Genomic DNA, 20,515 nt, shown 5'->3' with positions numbered 1-20,515 from the left:
ATATCTGTGGATCCTGATCAGATGTTACACATACCCATTTTAACCAGCAGGGTTTTTCTTGTGTCATGTGTGTTCTTTGCATTGTGGCTTATCATCATGTTTTTTGTTCAACAGGTTGTGGTGTCTGGGTGTTGTTAGAGTGAATTAACCATTTCTGGAAGCCTACCAGACAAGATCAAAATGTGGGGAGACCATCGACAAGGCAACAGAATGGGGTCTTTTCGGTAAGCATTTCAATGTATTGTTTATTTCAGGAATGTTCTTAAATACAATAAGCCTTGGAAACTCACTATTTCCTGTTTTGATAGAAGTTATGAGGTCTCTATTGAGCTAGTTGTGATGGCCAAAGAACAGACAAGTTAATTGATGGTTTTTGCATTTCTGTGAAGTTTTAAATTTAGTTTTTAAGCAACAGCTGCTTTTAATATTTCTAGTCCTCCACCCCACCTTTTCTAGTGATACTTAGTTTAGCTGTTGTGAGCTAATGTGATGTCCTATATGACTTTTGGTATTATGTGCTGTTAACACCTGTAAGAGAAGAAAATTGGTTCAGAAATACTGGCACATTAACTGCACACACAATTTTATTAAAACATTGAGAGTTTGATTCTTTCCATGAGGTTAATAAGTCCATATATTATAGAATCACAGAATGGTTTGATTGGAAGGGACCTTAAAGACCTTCTTGTTCCAAATCCCTGGTGTGACCTTGACTATCCCAGGCTGCTCCAAGACTGTCCAACCTGGCCTTGAGCCCTTCCAGAGATGGAGCATCCTTCACTGTGCAACCTGTGCCAAGGCCTCACCATCCTGACAGGGAAGAATTTACTCCTGGTATCCAGCCTAAATCCACTCTCTTTCAGTTTAAACCAATTCCCCTTTGTCCTACCACTACATGCACTTGCAAAAAGTCTATATCCCCATATACTCCTTCATAAGACATTTTTGGATGTCACTGCAATTGTTCTAAAGATTCATGAGCAGCTGACCCATGCAGCACATTATTTTTATTAGTTTGTGTTCCTCTGGTTGTTACCTGGGACCTGCGTTTGTAAGAGAGTGCTGGCTGTAAAAATGAAGCCACGAAAATCTAGAATTTTCCTTTGTTGTGCATCATTCTTTCATCCTTTGCTCATGTGTGCACCTCAGTCCCTTGAAAATCAGCGTCATAAAGGTCCTGCTCATGGCATGCCTTAGGTTTCTGCTGTAAGAATACTTCAAATAATTGTCTACTGTAATGTGTTGAGAAAGCTGATAAAAATCAATATCCTCCAGAACACGTAGTAACAGTGTTGATGGGGGAGTTGTGATTATATCAATTGTGCTGTTCTAATGATTTTTAAGTGGATTTTATTTGCATCGTTTTTTAATGTATTGGGTGGGGAATGCTAACCTTGATCCAAGTTTTAAATGCTATTCTACATGGTGGTGAAATGGACCGTGTACCTTAGGAAATCTGTGTATGCTTTGATTAATCTTGGTGAGTGATTCTGTAGTGAAACTCAGAGTACAACATGACTTGCTATAGTTGCTAAGGAAATGTCCACTGCTTTGGGTAGCATTTGGTGTTATTCTAAAATGTGCTGATACTGTATCATTCTGTTTTTTAAAAAATGTATTGGAACCTTGCTTAGGTGAAAAATCAGATAGTTTCAGCTCACAAAAAAAACAAAAAAAAAAGCCCCTTTGGATTTTGAACAACTGCCTTAAGAGGAAAATTCTTCCTGGGTGTTTTTAAGGAGGTATTGGGAGAGCTCATAGCTATAGTCTTGTGAACTCGGTGTAAGACAGTCTGGAGGCACGAGCACAGGGATATCTTGGATGTTGATTGTTGGCATAGTCCTGTGAGGCACCCTCAGTGAACTGATGGCTTTCAGAATTTGCCAGTTTGAACTCCAGCACAAGGAAGCATAAATGAGTCTTTGTAGCATGTCAGTAAAGCCTGTTTGGTAACCTCTGCTTTCATGTGCCTCAGGATGATGTGTTAATTTAGCTGTTTCCATGCTGCCCAGAGAGCTTAAGCTCCTGGGCTCCTCACAGGCATGTGCTGGTGGTGCTAATGAACCAACACACCAGCTGCTGGCACCTCAGACAGCTGCAGAGCTGTGTGCAGTGCAGGGCTATGTGGATTGCTACCATCATTAACCCATTAATGTTGCAGGTATTCTCTGTTGAGTGCTTCTGGAAATTGTGCTGAAATGGGAGCACCCCAGTTTACTTTCTCACATCTGTCGTATGCTGCCTCATCTTAAACTGCCAAACATCAATATCTTCTGCGGATCTTAGACTGTTACACAGCTCTATAAAAGTTTAGAGAAGAATGTGCTGCTGTGTAGATTTCAGACTCTTAAGCACGTTATGAATAATACTGTCTTTATTTCTACAGTGGGAGCCAAGAAGAAAGGTTTGCTCCCGGGTGGAACAGGGAATATCCTCCTTCCCTTGATAGTCTTGGTCAAGAAAGACACTCTGGCAACTTCTCTGGCAGAAAATCACTTCCTTTTGATATCCAGGCACTCTCAGGCCTCCTCAATCCTCAGTTTGCCAACAGAGAGGAACCTTCTTTCAGCTATGGAGCTAGAGATGGACCACGTAGTGACTTCAGAGGTGGGGATGGGCACCACGATTTCAGGGGCAGGGATTTCCCACCATCTGACTTCCAGGGCAGAGATGAGTCCCAGATGGATTTCAGAGGTAGGGAGCCACCTCCTTCTGAGTACAGGGGCAGGGATATGTACTCTGGAGACTTCCGGGAGAGAGAAGGGCCCCCCATGGACTTCAGGGCTGGGGATGTTCCCTCAGGGGACTACAGGAACAGGGACACGTTCCGTATGAACTACAGGGATAGGGAAGCACATAATATGGATTACAGGGGCAGGGAGGAACCTCCATCAGACTTCAGGGGTAGGGGGTCTTACGATTTCGACTTCAGAGGTCGAGATGGGCCTCATTCAGACTTTAGGGCAAGAGATATGTCTGAGTTAGACTACAGGGGCAGAGAACATTCCTATTCAGACTTCAGAAATAGGGATATACCTGATTTGGACTTCAGGGGCGTGGGCACCTCTGATCTGGACTTCAGAAACAGGAACGCACCATCGTCAGACTTCAGAAATAGGCACAGATCCCGATCTGATCAGGATTTTAGGAGCAGAGATGTGGCTCCTCCCATGGACTTTTCAGATAGGGAAATGCCTCCTGTGGATCAAAGCCTTGTAGATTTTAGACACAACCAATCTACTGTACCTTTAGCAGAAAGAGAGGGCTCTGGTTTAAGCACCAGCAAAAGAGATGAGTCTGCACTTAGTCTTGATAGAAGTCCCTTTGGTAGCCAAAAAGGAGAATTCCAGCACTCAGAAGCACCAGCCAGAGAAGAGGAATCCCTGGGACTGGGTCTAGAAGATGACACTTCACACAATTTCCAGAATAGCCGCGGACCTCTTCCTACTCTTCAGGACCAAGAGGAGCAACCTCAGACCTTTGCTAACAAGCAGCAACAGCAGCAGCTTTCTGGGGGGGAGCAGCAAAGATCCGATTCTGATCTTGGGTTAAAGGGTGAAGGTGACCTGGATTTCCTTGGGAGGCAAGATACAGACTACCGGAACATGGAATATCGTGATGTGGATCACCGGCTCCCAGGGCATCAAATGTTTGATTATGAACATGGCAAGTCCTTTGCAGAAGGAAAACCCAGCAAAGATTCTAGGCCCTATAAGAACCTTCAGGTAGGTGTTTTTGTCAATTGATGTCTCTGTTAAATGTGTGTTGGCCAAAGAGTGGAAGGAGTTGGGAAGGAGTCTTCATCCATATCCCATCACTTCAGTTCTATTCTAATTCACCATCCTTTCTGAGATCATTCTCTGCTCCAGGTTATTTAATGGCACCCTTTCTATCTCAGAAACACTTCCCAAGAGAAGTGCAGTTTAGCAAGTGAGAGTTGCTGAATATGTAGAACCAGATTTGGTTCAGAAAGTCTACAGGTTGAAAATGGCCAGACAGAGGGTGTTGGGGGAAGTGGTTACAGATAAACTTATTTTGTTGTTTTGCCCTGGATGTTGCTTATGAGCAGTATCAGAGAGAAGCTCCTGCCTTGGGTGGGCCTGTGTACTACTATCCCATATATACTTTGTTTTCCTTCAGAGTTATCTTGGAAACCTGTAGTGGTAACTACAGAGTTAATAACTGCTACTGAATTTGAATAACTGCTATTGAAATTGAATCTCCCACTGCTGGAAAGCAGAGAGATATGATCTGCCCATTTTATTTTCCTGGAGCTAGATCTTACTATACAGCTCAGTGAGCATGTGAAGAGCTCCTCCAGAGCTCCCTGAATCTCCAACAGGGGTTAAAGCTTTGAGTCAGGCTGCTTATAGGCCTTTGCCTTTGAATTTTCCCCTGCTTTATTTTGCTACTGCTTGTGTATCTTGTGAGCCAGCATCTCTCATTTGTAAAACCATCTTGATTGTGTGAACTCAAGGACCAAGATTACCGGACCTGTCCCAAGTATGTGAAGCCAAGCAAGCTCATTCGACTCGGAGGAGTGCCTGAAACTGCCACAAAGGATGATGTAAGTGGGATGTTTGTCATCCAGAAACTTCTCTTGAGGGTTTCTAAAGTACCACTTTTAAGTCTGGTTATTGCATATCAGATGGTCTGTCATTTCCCCAGGGGAAAATCCAGATTTAGAAGTCACTGCAATGTTACCTGTTATCTGATTATTCTGGGTTTTTGGGGGTTCTAGAAGTGATGAGTTTTCCTTGTGGTTGCATGTGGGGTGTTGATAGCTAGAAGCCTTGACTCCAGACTCTGCAACATGCCTTATTTCATCACTGCTTTATATATACCAAATATTGCTACTACTATTTTGGGCTCAGAAGACAAGTAGTGTCTAAGTGAACTTGTTTGTTCTTAGTTACTTGAAATTGCTTAAATGAGATCTTACAAAGATGGAAAAGATATCTGCTGTTCCTGCTGGTTTTAGTAAAAAACCATAAAATTATGTAGGCTACATGGTGAAAGTAGCTCCATTTCCTATGAAGTAGGACTTCAGTTTTGGGATTTTTTGTTTGTTTGGGGAAAGTTCCAGGCATGAGAACCCCCACATGCAGCAGTTTATGCTAGGGCTAGCTGATCATCTTCTGAGGCTTGATAAAGGAGAACTCACGGGAGGAACTTTGTCCTTCAGAGGATCATAAGACTCAGAACAGTTGCCCTTGTACTTTGATTTTCTTAAAGGCAGTAGGACATCTTTGACCTTAAATAAGGATCTGAGCTGAGTCTGGCTGAAACCAGTGTAATAAACCTTTGAACAGTTGAATTGTGGTGTAAGTGGTGCTCACTTCTTCAAACAAAACCCAAAAATACTTTGAGAACTCGGTAACAATTCTCAGGTACTGCTGGAACTTAATTGTCAGGTACTGCTGGAAAGTGTGTCAGTCTGTAACAGCCTTAACCTAGAAAGAACAGAACTCTTGGAGAGACAGAAATGTGTATTGGCAAGTACCTTGGGTTTGGAGGTTTGAATTTGGAGATGAAGTGGATCTCCTTTTTCCTGTAGATCCTCAATGCTTTCCGAGGGCCTGATGGGACACCTGTGAAGGACCTGCGACTGAAAGATTACAGCTCAGGTGAGAATGCTTTTCCAGTGCTCCTAGTTTCAAGGTGACAACAGAGTATTTTTTACACCACTATCCTCTTAGGCAATTTGGTTAAAGTCTTACATGCCCTGATTGCAGGAATTTTTTAATGAAAATGCCCTGTGAGTTTTGTAGTTTGTCCTCTTGGCCTCAAAATTGATGGGTATACTCACTGCTGCTTCAGAGGTAAAGCATGTGTCCAGCTGCCTCTGGAGAGGTGTAGGAGCAGCAGGAAGAGCCCTAAGGCTGTTCTAATAGCTATCAAGAGTAAAGCCATGGGACAGCAGGTTAATTTTTCCATAGTTTTTTTTTTTTTTTAAACTAATACTAAATTCTTTTGGAATGTTCTAAATCTTGTTTCTGAGGTGGTCTTACTGTGGAACAAATGCTACACAAATAGTGTCCTCAGGAAACCTGTTCCATCCTAACATTTCTCCTTCAGTAACCTGAAACTGGTGCCCTGCTTAGGTACGAAGACAGGTTAAATAAAAAGACTAAGTTTTATAAGCAGATATCCAAATACTGGGTCTGGATGTTCTTCCTCATTCAAAGAATAAAGTTCTGCTGTACTTCTGATCAGTGTGTATAGGATTCTGAAGAAAGAAATATTTTACAAGGCTGCTTTGTGAAAGAGTTGTACTGGAACAAAGATGTGCGATGGTAGGAAGGGTGAGTCCTGGGGACTGGTGTGGATAATACTAGTAGGAAATAACTGGAAACTGGTATTTTATTTTAATTTTATTTTTAAACCTAGGGGAGCAGAGGCTTCTACATTCATCAGTGCTTTTTCATATTTTCAGTATGAGTTGTATGTGAAGCAGCTGGAATTCTTGGTGTCAATGCATTATGTAAAGGCTTCCAATGTGTTGAGAAACTGGGGCAGTGGGGTATTTGTGTATTTTTGTTTCTGGAAGCTGTCAAAGGAGATTTCACAACCTTCTCAAGAACCTTTGAACTAAAGAACATCCCTGTGTCACGTAATCTGGCCTAACAAGCAGGGCTTAAGGGGCACAGTTAGTCTTTCTTGCTTCCTTTCCTCTTTCCTAAGCATATTTCAGTATTGCTGTCGTCACCCACACAGCACTGACTGCAACACAATAATTGCAACATGCTTCTTTCTTGCCTGTGCTGATGAGATTTGTCAGTTGTTTTGTTTTTTTTTCCTTCTGAAACATGTCACTTCAGTAATAAATCAACTTGAACTGGAAATTTCTTTGTAAGTCTCTTCCCATGTACATTATTAGGACTTACTGTCCTCATTAGAGAGCTGCTGTTTCTTCCTTCCCCTTCCCTGTTTCAAAGGCTGCTCAGGATGAGACGCAGTGTCTGAAGTTCTGTGCAGAGGCTCTGGTATCTGCGGGTGCTCACATGTGATGCGAGGGCTGCAGTTTTCTGCTGTCTCTCCAAAAGCTGCATTCTGTTCCAGGCTGTCTCTTCAGCTGCAAAGTTGGCTTTTTGAAAAGTTTTTCTGGCAATTGTGGGGAGGCAAAGAATGAAGTTAAAATTAGCTCGTGTTTTATGATCTGTGTAAAGCTGTTGTTTAACCCTGTCCAGTCAACATCAGTCATTTAAGCGGCGTAGCTTTGTTCCAGGTTACGTGGAGGCTCCAAAGTCTTTGTTTTGCATTGTGTCCTGAGGCTGCATTTAAACAGCTCTCTGATCCTTCTTGCACAAGATGGATGTGTCTAGGGCAATGAAAGCTTCCTGCATTGTGAATACTTCTTTTAGAAATTGGGTAACTAGAAGCTGTAGTAAAATTAATCCAACTTTTCACATGGGCTCCTCCTAGAGAAGTGTATAGAATTGATTTAATATTAACTTCTGTAAAGCTAAACCTCTGAAACTAGAGGCCAGTCATGGGCTAAACAACGCTTTTGTGATGGGGTGTGTATGTAAATATCCATAAGAATGAAAAGCAAACCTTTTGGATTACTGATGTCTGGGATATACCTGCACTGCTGTATCGGCTCGGTGGGACAATGGCAACCTGGCTCAGAGGAGCACGTGCTAAGCCAGTCTGAGTGGGTTGTATATTTTTAAGTGCTGTCCAGAAATGTTAAAAATAACATTAATCATGAGTATGCATGTTGACTGTGTTTGAGAGAAGAATGCCTGCAGCTGTGGGGGGAACAATAACAGCCGTAACAAATAACACGCAATTAACTCAAAATAAGTGAGGTTTGGATCAGTTTCTCAAAAAGATAACGCTTATCATAAAGCTTATCTCAGCAGCTTCAGTGTAATGATTCCACTGTATGATCTTTTTCAAGACTCTTTCTGGTTTGGGGAAAAAGATAGGGTTGATTTTTCTTGGAAAAAGCAGCTCAATTTCTTTATAAAGCCCCTTTTTTTTACATACCCTGTATGTGCGAAGAAAAGTCTATTTTCACTGAAGGCTGTGCTGAGAATGGAACTCTGTTCTTAATATACCTGGTGTGATTTTGGTATGCATTCAAGCTGTTGATTCTTTAGATTATTTTGTCTCTGAAGCCCACAAACTGAAATGATGGCTAGATTTTAAACAAGGCAGTGAGAGACCTTAAGAAAGTGGCATAGTAATTCTATTTAAATCAAAGAGGCAGATATTTACAATGATAAAATGTCAAAGTCAGACTTTATAGTATTACCCTAAAAGACATTAACTTGTAATTTCCATCAGTTAGATTTTTGAGTTGATGCCTGTACATTCAGACTGAAAGTGCCAAATCCATTTTTTGGGGGAGGAAGGCTTCTTCCAATGTGATGTGTAAGCCTTGGCAGAAATAACTATATTAAATCTTTCAGCTTGCATTCTCGAGTGTGTTTGGTCATGTCTGTCCAATTAACCTTTGCAAAGAACAAGCCTTGAGGTGACTGTGGAGCTTTCTCAAAGACTGTCAGCTGCTTTGGTAGGCAGGATGTCCTGGAGCCTTGTGTGGAGGCAGAGCATGGATGTCCCACTGCTCCTGTAGATGCCTGTGGTGATGACTTGTCAGTAGCTCTCTGGGAAGGGATTGTGAGCTCCCCTATCCCATCTGAAGGTGTTTTCTCTGCTTGCTGGGCTCACTGCTTTCATGTGGCTTTACACCGTGGTGGCCCCTCCTTGGAGGTGTTAGTGCAGTGTGTGACCACACTGGCTGCTCATGGAATGGGGTTTTTCTTCCTCCTTTTACTGTCCATGCTCCTGCCTCGGTGCTGACTGCCAGGAACTTGACGCTGACACCTTTGACCTTTGAGGAATCTAACATGAACACACCTTGCCCTGATTTTGATTTTGATCATATTTTAAACTTACCTGCTGCCTGATATTCATCTGGCTTTATTTCTACTTCCCTGAGCTCTTGCTGAGTCACCCACGTGTGCCCTGGAGAAGGAAGCACATGGAGCCAACCTTATCTTAAAGGGCTGCTTATCTTAAAGGACACTGCAGTGGTGTCCAAAGTAATAAGTGAAAGCACAAGCCACAGTGAGCCTTCTGTTCAAATTGTTCTCCTGGATGCAACATGGAGTGGGACAAGCTTGGAACATGTGTTTTCCAACCGGGATTCATGTTAGTGTTGGTACCAGCAGCTGTGAAAGCTGTTCAGGGAAAGTGAGCCTGAGAAATGGCTGGCAGCCCACAAGACTTTCCTAGTTCACTCCATAAGCCCATCTGGGGAACTGAGAAGAATTTTTGCTGGGCTGGGAGAGCCTGGTGGAGAAGGGACTCTGTCACTAGGGCAGAGAGGAGCTCTGAAGTAGACCTGGAAGGACCAGGTGAGCTGGATTCTAATCAGGAGGAACAGTGAGATCTACCCCAGCCCCTTTCTGTACTCTCTAAATTAGTGCAGTGCTTCAGAAATTGGGAGATTTGGGGTTTTAACCCTATTCTGACCCTTGGAAATACTTGCTTTTGAACCCTGGGTGTGTATGTGGGAACACAGTGCAGCACCCCTGAGGAACAAAGCACCTGTGGAACAGGAATGCCTGGAGCAGGTAGAACAGCAGTAATCCTTGGGGCCAGAGCAATGTCCACATGGACACAGGTGACTCCTGCTAAAGGACAGGCTTCTTCCTGGGGTGAAGGAGCACCCAAGAAATGTAGTGTCACCTGGAAACATGAGCTGCTTTATGGCAGCTGCCTGCTCCATTTTGGAAAGCTTTTGTTTTAGGAAGTATTATTGCCACTAAATGTACTTTCCTGCTTGCTCAGCCTCCTTCTTGCCATAGCATTCATGTTCTGTTTAATTTGTCTGGACCAGCCCCTTATGTGGTGCTTGGAACTATTTCCCTTATCCCTCCCTGTGTTAAACTTAAAATTGCCTTGGCCAAGTCCTACAAGAAACTGGATTATCTTGCTTGTTCTCTCTAAGCTCTGCCGCATTGGTGCCCTGTTAAATATTAATAAGCCCCTTAGATAAATCTTTAAAAGGTGCTGCTTTTTTTTCCCTTTCCAAGTGCAGTCTATCTTGTATATCACAACAGTGAATCATTGGTTTCAGGAATATATCAGGAAGCCTCTGGAATTCAGAATTGTATTTTTCAGTGTTATATTTTGCTAAAGCTCATAATCTAAGAGTCCAGAAGTTTCCAGCTCATAATGGAAAAATTGGTGCAGATTTTTTTTTTTTTTTTTTTTTTTTTAAATTGGTGCACCTCTACTCAGCAGGGATAAGTTCTCCATTTTCCGTGGCTGGAGTGCATTCCAAGGCAGTGAGATCATCTTTCCTTTGAGGCAGACCTGGCTGTGCATTTGTCAGGCCCACATTTAACAGGGTTTTAGCTTCCTTGCTGTGGGTGGTGTTTGGGTAGGGCAGCTCTTGGAGGCCAGAAATGCTGGCAAGATGCTGCCCCTGCCACAGGTGCCATCCTGCTGCAGCTCTCAGCTTTAGGTAGGGCTGGAGAGGTGAGCTGCTCCTCTGCAGGGGGAGGGAGTGTTTCTGGAACTGTGCCAAAGAGAAACCTTTTGTTTCCTTTCTGGAGTGATGCAGTGCCCAGGGGTGAACCCTTCCAAAGGGTGGGTTTGTGGTAACCTGGTGGCTTCCCTATATAGCACCAACTCTCTGGAGTTAGATGAGGTGCCACAAGGACTTGGATTCTTGGGTTTGGTACAAAGCACATGCTGTGGGTTGCTGTGGGATGGCTCTAGCTCATGCTGTGGTGCAGAGGGACATCTGGCCTGTTGTGCTAATTGTACAGAGGGCAGCTTGGCTCACCATCAGGGCTGGTGCTGATGCACCATAGGATGAATAATCTCCTGTTGCTGTGCTTGGTGCTTTGCACAGTGGTGGTTGTGTGGCCCACTCTGCAGCATCAGCTGTGATTCAGGCATGTAGAGCTCAGGCACTTGCTGAGAGATGAGGTGACCATCCCTGAGCTCACGAGATCCAGTAGCACACAAGGAGTTTCCCCGTGAGGTGTGGTCAGATCTCCCAGTGATCAGCAGAGTTCTGCAGACTGCAGGGCTCACCTGCCAGGACTTGTGGAACTATCGTCAGCACTGATCTGCCTGAACCAATTGACTCTAGCTTGTAGCTAGAATAGCGTGCCAAGAACCAAAAAATACACTTAGCTGGAATTAGTCCATGGTCATTAATAGCAGTCCTTGCCAGCTTTCCCAGCTGTGTGGGCAGTAGGCTTTTAGCTTGCCTTCCTTGGTTTCAGGGCACTAGTGCATTGTCTCTTGGAAGCAAAAGGGGTTCTTGCTCCTCTTTCCTTATCTGTGGTGTTGTGGCTTGGGAAATAGGAAGTACAAGTCTGGTCTAAGTCAGCGTTTGTGATGGTGATCAGCCTTGATTCATGGTTATAAGGCCCATTCCAAAAATGCAACAAACACATCTATCCATAAAACATGCTCACAGTCTTTTTGACATGCAGAATCCATTTTTCCAAAGGTGCTCGTTCCTTTTGCATCTCTGGAGCAAAACTTCAAGGCTTTGCACAATGTACTGACGTTACCTTGATTACTTTGTGCTAAGATGGTAAGTCCTATATCCTGGAGACCGAGTTCACATTAGCAGCACTTTAGAACCAAGTTCCTGGGGGGAGCATCTTCCCAGGTATGCAGCTTACAGGCTTCTCTCATGGAGTCTAGTGAAAGCCCCAACATTCCTCAGATTCCAGGTTTCTGTACAAACATAATGTGATGCTTTGTCTTTAATAAAACTACAGTGTGTACAGTCTTAGCATTGGGTTTTTTTCTCTCCTCTCCTTTGTGCTGTGTATAAGTTATCCTCCTTGGGCCAAGAAGGGTTGACAACCATTTGAGGCTCTGACTGTAGTAGTTCCTGTAGTTTATGTAGCTGCTGCTGTCCACCTTTGAGGTTGTCTCAGGCAGGTCCTTTCTGTGTCTTGTTCTCCAGGACTGAGGAAAGAAAATGGGCTGTAGTGCTCCATCTTTCAGAATACAGCTCTGTTTAATTTCCTGTGGTTTCAGTGTTGTTCTCTGTCATGAATGAGTGTGTAAGAGTGTACTTCTTTACACAGAGGGGCAGCAGGAAGTGACAGGCCTTTTCCCAGCAGCAGGTGTGGCTTGTAAACGCTCAGCCTTTGAAGGGGATTGGGGATATGGCTTGTTGCAGATTGTCCTGTTTATTCTAGTGTAGCTCTTCAGCTTTAGTAGCTCTGAAGACCAATTTATCTGTGCAGTAAAGAGATCTGACAAATTTATGGATGCTCAGAATCCACCAGCTGGTATTGAGAGAGCTTATGATTTTGGCTTCAGTGGTAGCATAGATAGATTGCTGCTGTCCCTGCCATGCTGCGGGGGTGCCCTCCAGCTTTTCAGACTGGTTGGACAGATTTATTTCCTCTGCCTGGCACAAAAGGCACTACTCTAGTGCCCATCCTCACTGCAAAGACAGTGCTTGCTGAGTAAACACAGGTACAGCCATTCCTGAGCATGTCCAGGAGCTCCTGTTTTCCTGGAAGCATTGAGAGTATGTTGCCTCCTAATAGTAGCCCAGTGTAATAGCACAGAGATCCAGAGAAAGCCCTGTGTTCTCCAGTATTATTCACTCTGGTATGAGTGAATAATAAAAGACCTACATCTGCATCTTTCCATGGAGGAAACAGGCAGATCTTCTGCGTGGGGTCATGGGCACATTGCCAAAATCTCCCACTCCTTTCAATCACAGAATGGCAGATTCTCTGAGAACAGGGTGCACAATCCCTGTCTCCATTACCTGAGCTCCCCAAAGGTCAGTGTGTGAGACCCCAGATTCCTTCAGGGATGTAGAAGTCCTTCATAGTCACTCCATACTTTATGCTGTAGCTGCCCTTGGAGCAGTATAACTTTCTTTAGCATGGGTGAAACTCTATAGAGTGTTTCCTCAGCTGCACCCTGCTCTCTCTGCCAAGCTGTCTCTGGAGGGAGAAAGCAGCAAGAATCTCCTGCTTCAGCTGCTGGCCATGGCTCTGCTTTAATGTGCCGTCTCTCTGAATCCCAGAAGTCTCCAGAACTGCAAATGCTTTTCTTCTGTGGTAGCTGTGTCCTATCCGAGGGGAAAAAACACAAGTCAGGTGTTGTGGTGATGGTGGGAAAGCTCTCTGCCTAGGAGACTGCATTGCATCCATCTGCCCTGAGGCTGCTTGCCCCATCTGGCAGATGCAGGGACCTCCACCATGCTGGCAGGTGGCCCAGCTGCCCAGGTTAATGTAGTGTCCTTTGGTGACCTGTTCCATGGAGTTACTTTAGTGGGAGACCTCTTCCTGTCCCAGAGGAGAAGAACATCTTTGTGTTGCACCAGAGCAGCCGGGGGTTTGTCACAGTTGTTTTTGCAAAGGCAGGTGATGGCTCCCCTGCATGTGAGGTGACCTAATGCCCTCAGCTTGCTGGGGCTGTGCAGGAGCAGGACTGACTGCCCTCATTCCTAGGATCAAGAAGTTGGGTCGCCTCTTGGATTGGCTGCCTTTGTCATGTTGCCATCCTGCCTTCTTTCCAAAACTATCTTTGCTTTGGCACAGACAGGGCTGCTGTCACTACAGGATCTTTTCATTTGGTCTTCTAAAACTCCAGAGATTTTTTTTTTTGTCTTCATACTGCTTACAGCCGCTCTGAGAACAACATTATGGTTTTCCTTTATTTAGATCTTTGATATAACAAACTATGGTGAAATAACACATTACTATGTGTCAGTTGTTCGGTAGAAACTGTGTCTGTATAGAGACAAGACTTATTTTAAATCTCAAGTCTTTGATCTCTATATCTGAAGCCAAAGAACAGTAATTTTAAGGCAGGCTTTCAGGATTTTTAGCCAAACTATTGCATGCTAGCAGGGACCCTCCATTTGCTGTCAAAATTCACTTTGCTAAGACACGTCTGTTTCAGAGGCAGAATGTTCCTTATTCCAGTGCTTGCAGAGCAGCTTCCTGGAGCTCTAAATGTGTCCCTGCTCCTAAGTATTAAGCGTTTGTGCCATTTTCAGTGCAGAAGACAGCCGAGCATGCTTTGGGAGCATCCGTAAAGGATTGTGTATACATAGAAGCACTTAAGGGAAAGCAGAAGTCCTCTGCAATCTATGTGCATGCTCTCCTTGCATTCTGATTTCATCTGTCGTACACAGCCTGTGGTACTGTAGACTTGCACAGCTGAAAGGAAGTAGCTAAATAAGGTACAAGAGTCCTTTTACACAGTTGACCTAAAACATAGGGGGAGATGAGGACATGCGTGTTTTATGGCTGTGCTAGGGCCAAAATCTGCGCAAGTTCAAGTATTCCTGTTGGAAAAATCATTTGGACAGTGTAGCTGTGTTGCAGCATGCTCAGAGGTTGTGTGGGAGAAATACCACACAAGGATTTCTTTCCTTTTTGACAAAGTTTATGTTGATCATATATATTTCTGCAAATCATTACTCCATTCTAATTTCTTGTGCATCCTGAAACTGTAGTATTGTACTGATCAGTAGGTGAAGAGGCCAGGATTTATATCTTCATGGGAAACCTTGCCTGTGAAGTTAGGCCTCTTTGAGTCAAAAACCCCACCCTGTTCTTCAGCAGTGGTTTTACTTTACTGATTTGATTGCTTTGGTTTTACTTCAATGGCCTGAAGAGTACCAGAGGCTGTTCTCCAAGAGGTCTCACTCACAGGGGAGCATTGCTTACCTTGGATGCCTGTGCAACCAGTTCCTGCCATTGGGTGCCTGGCCCTGTTCTTCCATCAAAATCCCATGCCCGTGCCCTGCTTCTGGTAACAGCACCTAAATTGTTGGCATTCTGACAGGCAAACTCTGTGAAGGCTTCGGAAACAAAAATATCCAAGCTCAGCAGCTGCTACTAAGAGCTGAACCAGCCCTATGGAGGAGGCAGGGAAGAGGCACAACAGTTGGTGGCAGGAGCCTCTGTAGTTGCTCCCCCTTAAGAACCAGCTTTGAACCACTTGGTTTTGTTTCAGGTGTTGTCCTCTGGGTAATGTGATTGTTGCAGATGGTGGAAAAATCAGCAGTCATTGCTTTTTGAAGGTGTGGTGCTGTTGTTCCACAGGCTTCCATTTCAGTTGCCTCCCTGCCATAGCCTAAAATGGAAGGATGCTCTGGAGGAGCTGGGGGCAGGGGGGCAGAGCAGGGGTGGCCTGCCACCCAAGGCTGATGTTACTATGTAGTTCTCGCATCCTGAGTGTGCTTGTCAGATCCATGCAAAGCTCTGGATCTGGAGGAGGGGAAAAGTGTCAAGCCCCCACACGTCTTCAGCAGTGGTTTTCAGCAAGTGGCTCCAGGCTGCTCTCTTCCTGCATCACTACTTCGGTGCTGTCTGTGCGAGGACAGCTTGTAGTGAATTCCAGAACGCGGCGTCTCTCTGCGAGCCGACCTCAAGAGCTGAACGTCTGGCCTGGAGCTGCATTTTGGCAGGATATGGGGCCCATGGTTATTGTTTTTGTTCATGTTATTGCTGCTATGTTTGTGAATTTGGTGGGGGAGAGCAGAGGAGGGGAAAGTGCAGAAGGAGAAATGAGCTGGGCTTCCCCTTAACTGTCTTCATGTAATGCTTGGAATGATCCTCTGGCGTACATTCCTCCAAGCGTCTGAGGTTTTGTGTCTCTGTATAACATTCAGTCTTGCACTCTCAGTTGTGTCATGCTGGATTAAATCCATGTCTAAACTACTCATTCCCTTCATGAGGACTGGGATGTAAACGTCCTCTTATTGCAGAGCAAATAGAACGAAAACTTCTGCAATCTTGCTTTGTGTTTCTCATGAGGTCTCCTATACATAGAAGTAAGATAGTGCTCTGATCTTGCCTTGCTGATTGCAGCAAGCTTTCAAAAATCCTCTCCGAAGGAAAACCAGGAGACTTATGGGCTGACAAATATCATTCATGCAGCCCTTCTCTAAACAGAAGGGAAAGAAGTGACTCGAGAATTCTGGATTTGAGTAAGGCTTTAAAATGTACCACGTGAGGCTGCGCACTGTGCAGGGAGTAGCAGAGGTGACTGCCTGGAATGCAGAGCAGTCTCCCAGCAAGGGGCAGCACTGCTTCTGGAGAGCAGCTGCCTTCTGCAGAGAGGAGAACTCCTTCATTTTCAAAATGTGATCCAGTGTGGCTGTACTGCAGAGCAGAATGGATGCTGTGGGAACAGCTGAATCAATTTGGTTCTGTCAGTTCTGCCAGCTGAAACTACACCACTAGTTCCAGGTGCCCACTTGATGTATGAGTGTCAAGTGCCTTTAGCTGCCTTCCACCACAGATGTTGTGCTGCTGGACTGCATTTTCCACTGAACTGAACAGCACACAGATTGATAAATTTCCATTTAACATAATTATATTGAGTAAAATAATATGGGAAAGGGGAATAAATTCCTCTATGAGGTGGAAGAGGTGCTAAATTCAAATTGGAGTCTTGTTATTAGAGCAAAGGTGCAAAGTCAGAATTGTGTTGTTAGAACAGCATGCAAAGCGTTCCCAGAATAAAAAAAAACAGTAGGGCTTGATGATGAAATAATTTTGTGTGGTCTGGTCTTTGATGTGGTAAAGTATAAAGATGGTAAAGTGAGAGATAAGGAAAAACTAGAGAGTGCAGCAAATGTTCTTAGGCAGAGCCTTGAGGGAGATGGGGACTGTTTTCCAGGAGGCTGGAATGCCTTGCCTGAGAGAAGCATGCATGGAATTACCTTTTCATGGAAGGTGAGGGGCTGAAGCAGCAGGAACCAGATACCCACCTGGGCTGAAAATACTGGAGTTGAGATGTACATCTTTAATAGAAGGGAAGATGAACTCTTCACCATGACAGCTAGGTGCCTAAAGTGGCACAAATCACTTGCAGACCAGCCTTCCTTTTGTTCGAAACCAGCCAAAAGAGCAGCAGGAGGAGGGAGCCAAGCCCTCTCACTGCTTATGCCCATGTAGGATCATCTCTACCCTCGATCATCTGGAAAGTGCTGTTTTGGATGTGGTGGCCTTGACATGTGAGGGGTGAGGTTGTGACTTTAGGTTGTTCCTCAGCGTTCCAGTTCTTGGAGATAGTTTCAACATCAGGGATGGATCTTGAGTTGATCTTAGATTCTGTAGTGTTCACCCTGCACTTTGGGGTATAATATTTCAGTGCAGGTAACTGGAGTACACAGTTAAATCAGTGGATCCCTTCTGCAGTGACGGAGATGACAGCTTTCCAAGGAGTAAGAAGAGTAAAGGCTCTATAGTTTCTTGAATCTAAACTTAAAGCTCCCACACCCTCTTATGTGTGCAGTGATATCTATACCAAAATGAGAAAGTTGGAGTTCTCGTTCCTGCTCAGCTGCACTTTTTCATAATGCAAGGGATTGGACTTCAAAAAGTAAGCAGTGTTGAAAGAAAAATAGCAAAGGCAAAGGAATTGTATTAGTTCTTTCTGAAATATTGCCCACTTAAAATGCTGGCTATTCGTGTAAAATATATCTGCAGCAAGGTACTTGGAAATGATTTATCAACACTTACTTTGGAGAGTGGTGCCTCCAAGGTAGCATAACATGTGAAACTGGCAATGGAAAGTCACTATGACTTAGAAAAACCAAACAGCGAAGTAATTATTTCTTGCCCTAAGAAAGGGTGTGACTGTCACTGGGTTGTGTAAGGGAAAGTGGGAACACTACTATTAATGTTCATGGTAAACTGCACAGTTAATCATCATCCAGCTAGTCCCTGGTTACTTTCTTTTTCATTCTGAGGTAGAGGGGTGGTGGTTAGAGGGCTTGTCATTGGAGGGAAAGGGAAATTGATTATTTAATGTGGCTTTCTATATGGCAAGGCACTAACATGACTCCCGTCTGTATTTAAATGCTGTCCCCAGGTTACGACTATGGCTATGTCTGCGTGGAGTTTTCACTCTTGGAAGAGGCCATCGGATGCATGGAAGCCAACCAGGTTGCTTTACAATTCGGTCAATGCTGCTAGAAGATTTTAAAAACTTTTTTTTTGGTGGGGTGGTGGAAAGCCAATGAGGTTTTTGTGAAGGAAGATCTGTTCTTGTATGATACACAACAGCTCGGTTTAAATGTTGTTGTTACAGAATCTTGTATCAGGCTTAGAAATGCCAGCAGGAAGGAGCTGCTGGACACCAAGTGGTCTGCCCTCCTCCCTGGTGTGTGTCAGCACGCTGGCTCAGTCAGAGGCTGGTGGCTGACAGACTCCTACTGCAGGTTTTGACCCTGCTGTTTTTGTGCTCACTGGAATGCAGTTGGGAGGAGCTGTGCTGGCAGTAACGCTTCCCCCGGCTGTTCGTGCACACACACACACATGCACATGTGACTGTAGGTGCATACCCTCGTGTGCAGCTCTGAGTCAGCTGTGACTTGAGTGCTCCACTTTGCCATATGCCTTATGTGTGGGAGAGATGCTTAATTGTGCATCTCCCCCATATCTATCCTGTCCTTTAGCAACCCAGAGCTGCAGACACAAGGACTACCCTCATGTGCAGTTGAGCCTGGTAAACCTGAACATTTCCAGCCCTTGAAAGGACAAAATGACTGAAATCCCCAGTAACTATTCAAGAGGGGCCTTTACTCTGACCTGGTATTTGAAGCTAGAGCTGTTTTCTCCCATACAAGAGCGAGATGCATAAAATTTGTTAGATAAAACATAGATTCCCATCTCATACTGCCCTCCTTTGCCTTGAAACTGCAAATGATGGATCCCTCAACAGAGCCAACTTCTGATCCCCCTTTCTTCACCATATCCCTTAAGTCTCCTCTTTGCTGCTTTCTTCCTCCTAATTTGCCTGAGTAAGGATCCATATCAATTATCTTAAGCCTTTTTACCTGAATCCTGGGTCTTGCTGTCATGGGAGGAGAGTTATGAGTCAGATTCAGAGCTGTGCATCTGCAAAAATGTACTTACAGTTAATGAGTCTTCACAGCTGGGGTTTCAAAGGTCCCACTAAGCGCTTGCATTTGCCTCTATTTTCAGTTACAGAGGTATTGCAACTTACAAAAATGTTTTACAGAAATAATTCTGTTGCTGGGAAAGAGCCTGGCACATTCCCACTGAGGTGGTGGTGAGGAGCAGAGAGAGAAGGCTCCAGAATTAATTATTACTTTTACCATCAGTGACAACTTTTATTTTCCCTTCAGTGTTTCTGCAATTCCCAATTTATTTTGTTGTCACTGGGGAATCTATAATTATAGATGACACTGCTTTTAACCGATTGCCTCTCCATATTCTCTCCACCATTCTGCTCATATGAAATAACTTCCTATGCAAGAGCGATTCCCAAGTATCTGGGAATTTGGGAATCCCTCTTTTTCTGATTGTTGATACCTGCTCTGCCCTTTCTCCCATTTGGAGTGTATAGAATTGGGCAGGTGTTCTAACTTGATCAGGTTTGGTCCATTGCTGCAGCAGAGGCACCAATCCTTAAACTGAACTGGGTGCCTTCCTGAGTGCCCAGTAAATCACTGCACACACATGCATGAGAAGAAGCTCTGTCTGATGTTCCACTGCTGCTTACCCTGACCTACCCAGCATCAGTTAGAGCAGCCTTTCAGGCTCGGGAATGCTTTCCTGTGCTTCCCTTCCCTGCTAATGACAGGTGTTGTGGTCCCAGCCTTAGACACCTGGGATGTGCTAAAAACAGACAGGGTATGAAAGTCTTCCAGTTTTCTTTCTGCTATACCTGGCTCTGTGTGTGTGCAGATGAAAGCTGGGAGATGGAGTGCTTGGAAGGAATCATCTCCCAAGCTTCCATATGCCAATCTTCAGCATGCTTTAGTAGACTTACAGTAGTTAGTAATTAGAGAAGTTGGAAATGTGGGGTTTGGAATGACCCAAGCTACATGCATTTGGTCAGGAGTGCTGCAACTTCTGGATTGCCCCACATAGGTTAACTTGACTAATCTGCTTTTCATTGAACATGAAAAAGAGCCCTTCTAATTACCTAAATTTAATAAAAAAGCAATATTTGTACCTAACATACTGCAAAAGAAATAGGCGACTTTAAAATTCTCGGTAAGAGACAAATAGAGATCTTCAGAAAGGGAGTTATGAATTGTCCCTAGAGAATAGATATTCCACTTCAATGACTTCCAGGGTAGAGTTGCAAGATCATCTCTTTAGACTGAGAGTCTGCATTTTTGCAAGCTGAAAAACTAAAAACCTGTGTTAGCTAAGACGCAGATTCTTTGATAGTTCAGTTATTTTCAGAAGGTTATCAACTGTCCCTGTCAAATTCAGTCACTTGTGAGAGCATAAATAGCAAGTGACATGCTGGTCCCTCACTAGTCAACCTGCCTCTTTCTCAGGCATCTAGAGGCTGGGAATAAATAGCTTGTGCAAAACCAACATTTTTGATGCTGTTTAATGCCTGTTGAACTGCTCCTGCCTGAAGAACAATTTGCTACATCTCTATATTGTATCATTCTGATACTGTGAAATCCTTTTGTTTTACTCAACACACACCAGCACCCACTTAAGATCATTGCCAGACTTGCAAACTACAGATTTACCAGGTTCAACTC

At 44.2% G+C, this 20,515-nt stretch overlaps 1 protein-coding gene across 3 annotated transcripts in view; it reads left to right on the top strand.

Moving 5' to 3' along the window:
* RBM6 (RNA binding motif protein 6) overlaps nucleotides 1–20,515 on the top strand; it is a 57,916-nt gene that overhangs the window by 4,354 nt on the left and 33,047 nt on the right. For all 3 annotated transcript variants that reach the window (XM_009091002.4, XM_018914975.3, XM_050979278.1), the window contains exons 2-6: nucleotides 115–224; nucleotides 2,387–3,725; nucleotides 4,478–4,567; nucleotides 5,558–5,627; nucleotides 17,854–17,927. In XM_009091002.4, the coding sequence (XP_009089250.1) occupies nucleotides 181–224; nucleotides 2,387–3,725; nucleotides 4,478–4,567; nucleotides 5,558–5,627; nucleotides 17,854–17,927 (1,617 nt within the window). In that variant the 5' untranslated portion in view covers nucleotides 115–180. The remainder of the gene's footprint in view (nucleotides 1–114; nucleotides 225–2,386; nucleotides 3,726–4,477; nucleotides 4,568–5,557; nucleotides 5,628–17,853; nucleotides 17,928–20,515) is intronic.

Source organism: Serinus canaria, chromosome 12 (genome assembly GCF_022539315.1).
Source record: "Serinus canaria isolate serCan28SL12 chromosome 12, serCan2020, whole genome shotgun sequence".
Classification (NCBI taxonomy): Eukaryota; Metazoa; Chordata; class Aves; order Passeriformes; family Fringillidae; genus Serinus; species Serinus canaria.
The sequence above is the reverse complement of the archived record's forward strand: the minus strand, read 5'-3'. Positions and strand labels throughout refer to the sequence as shown.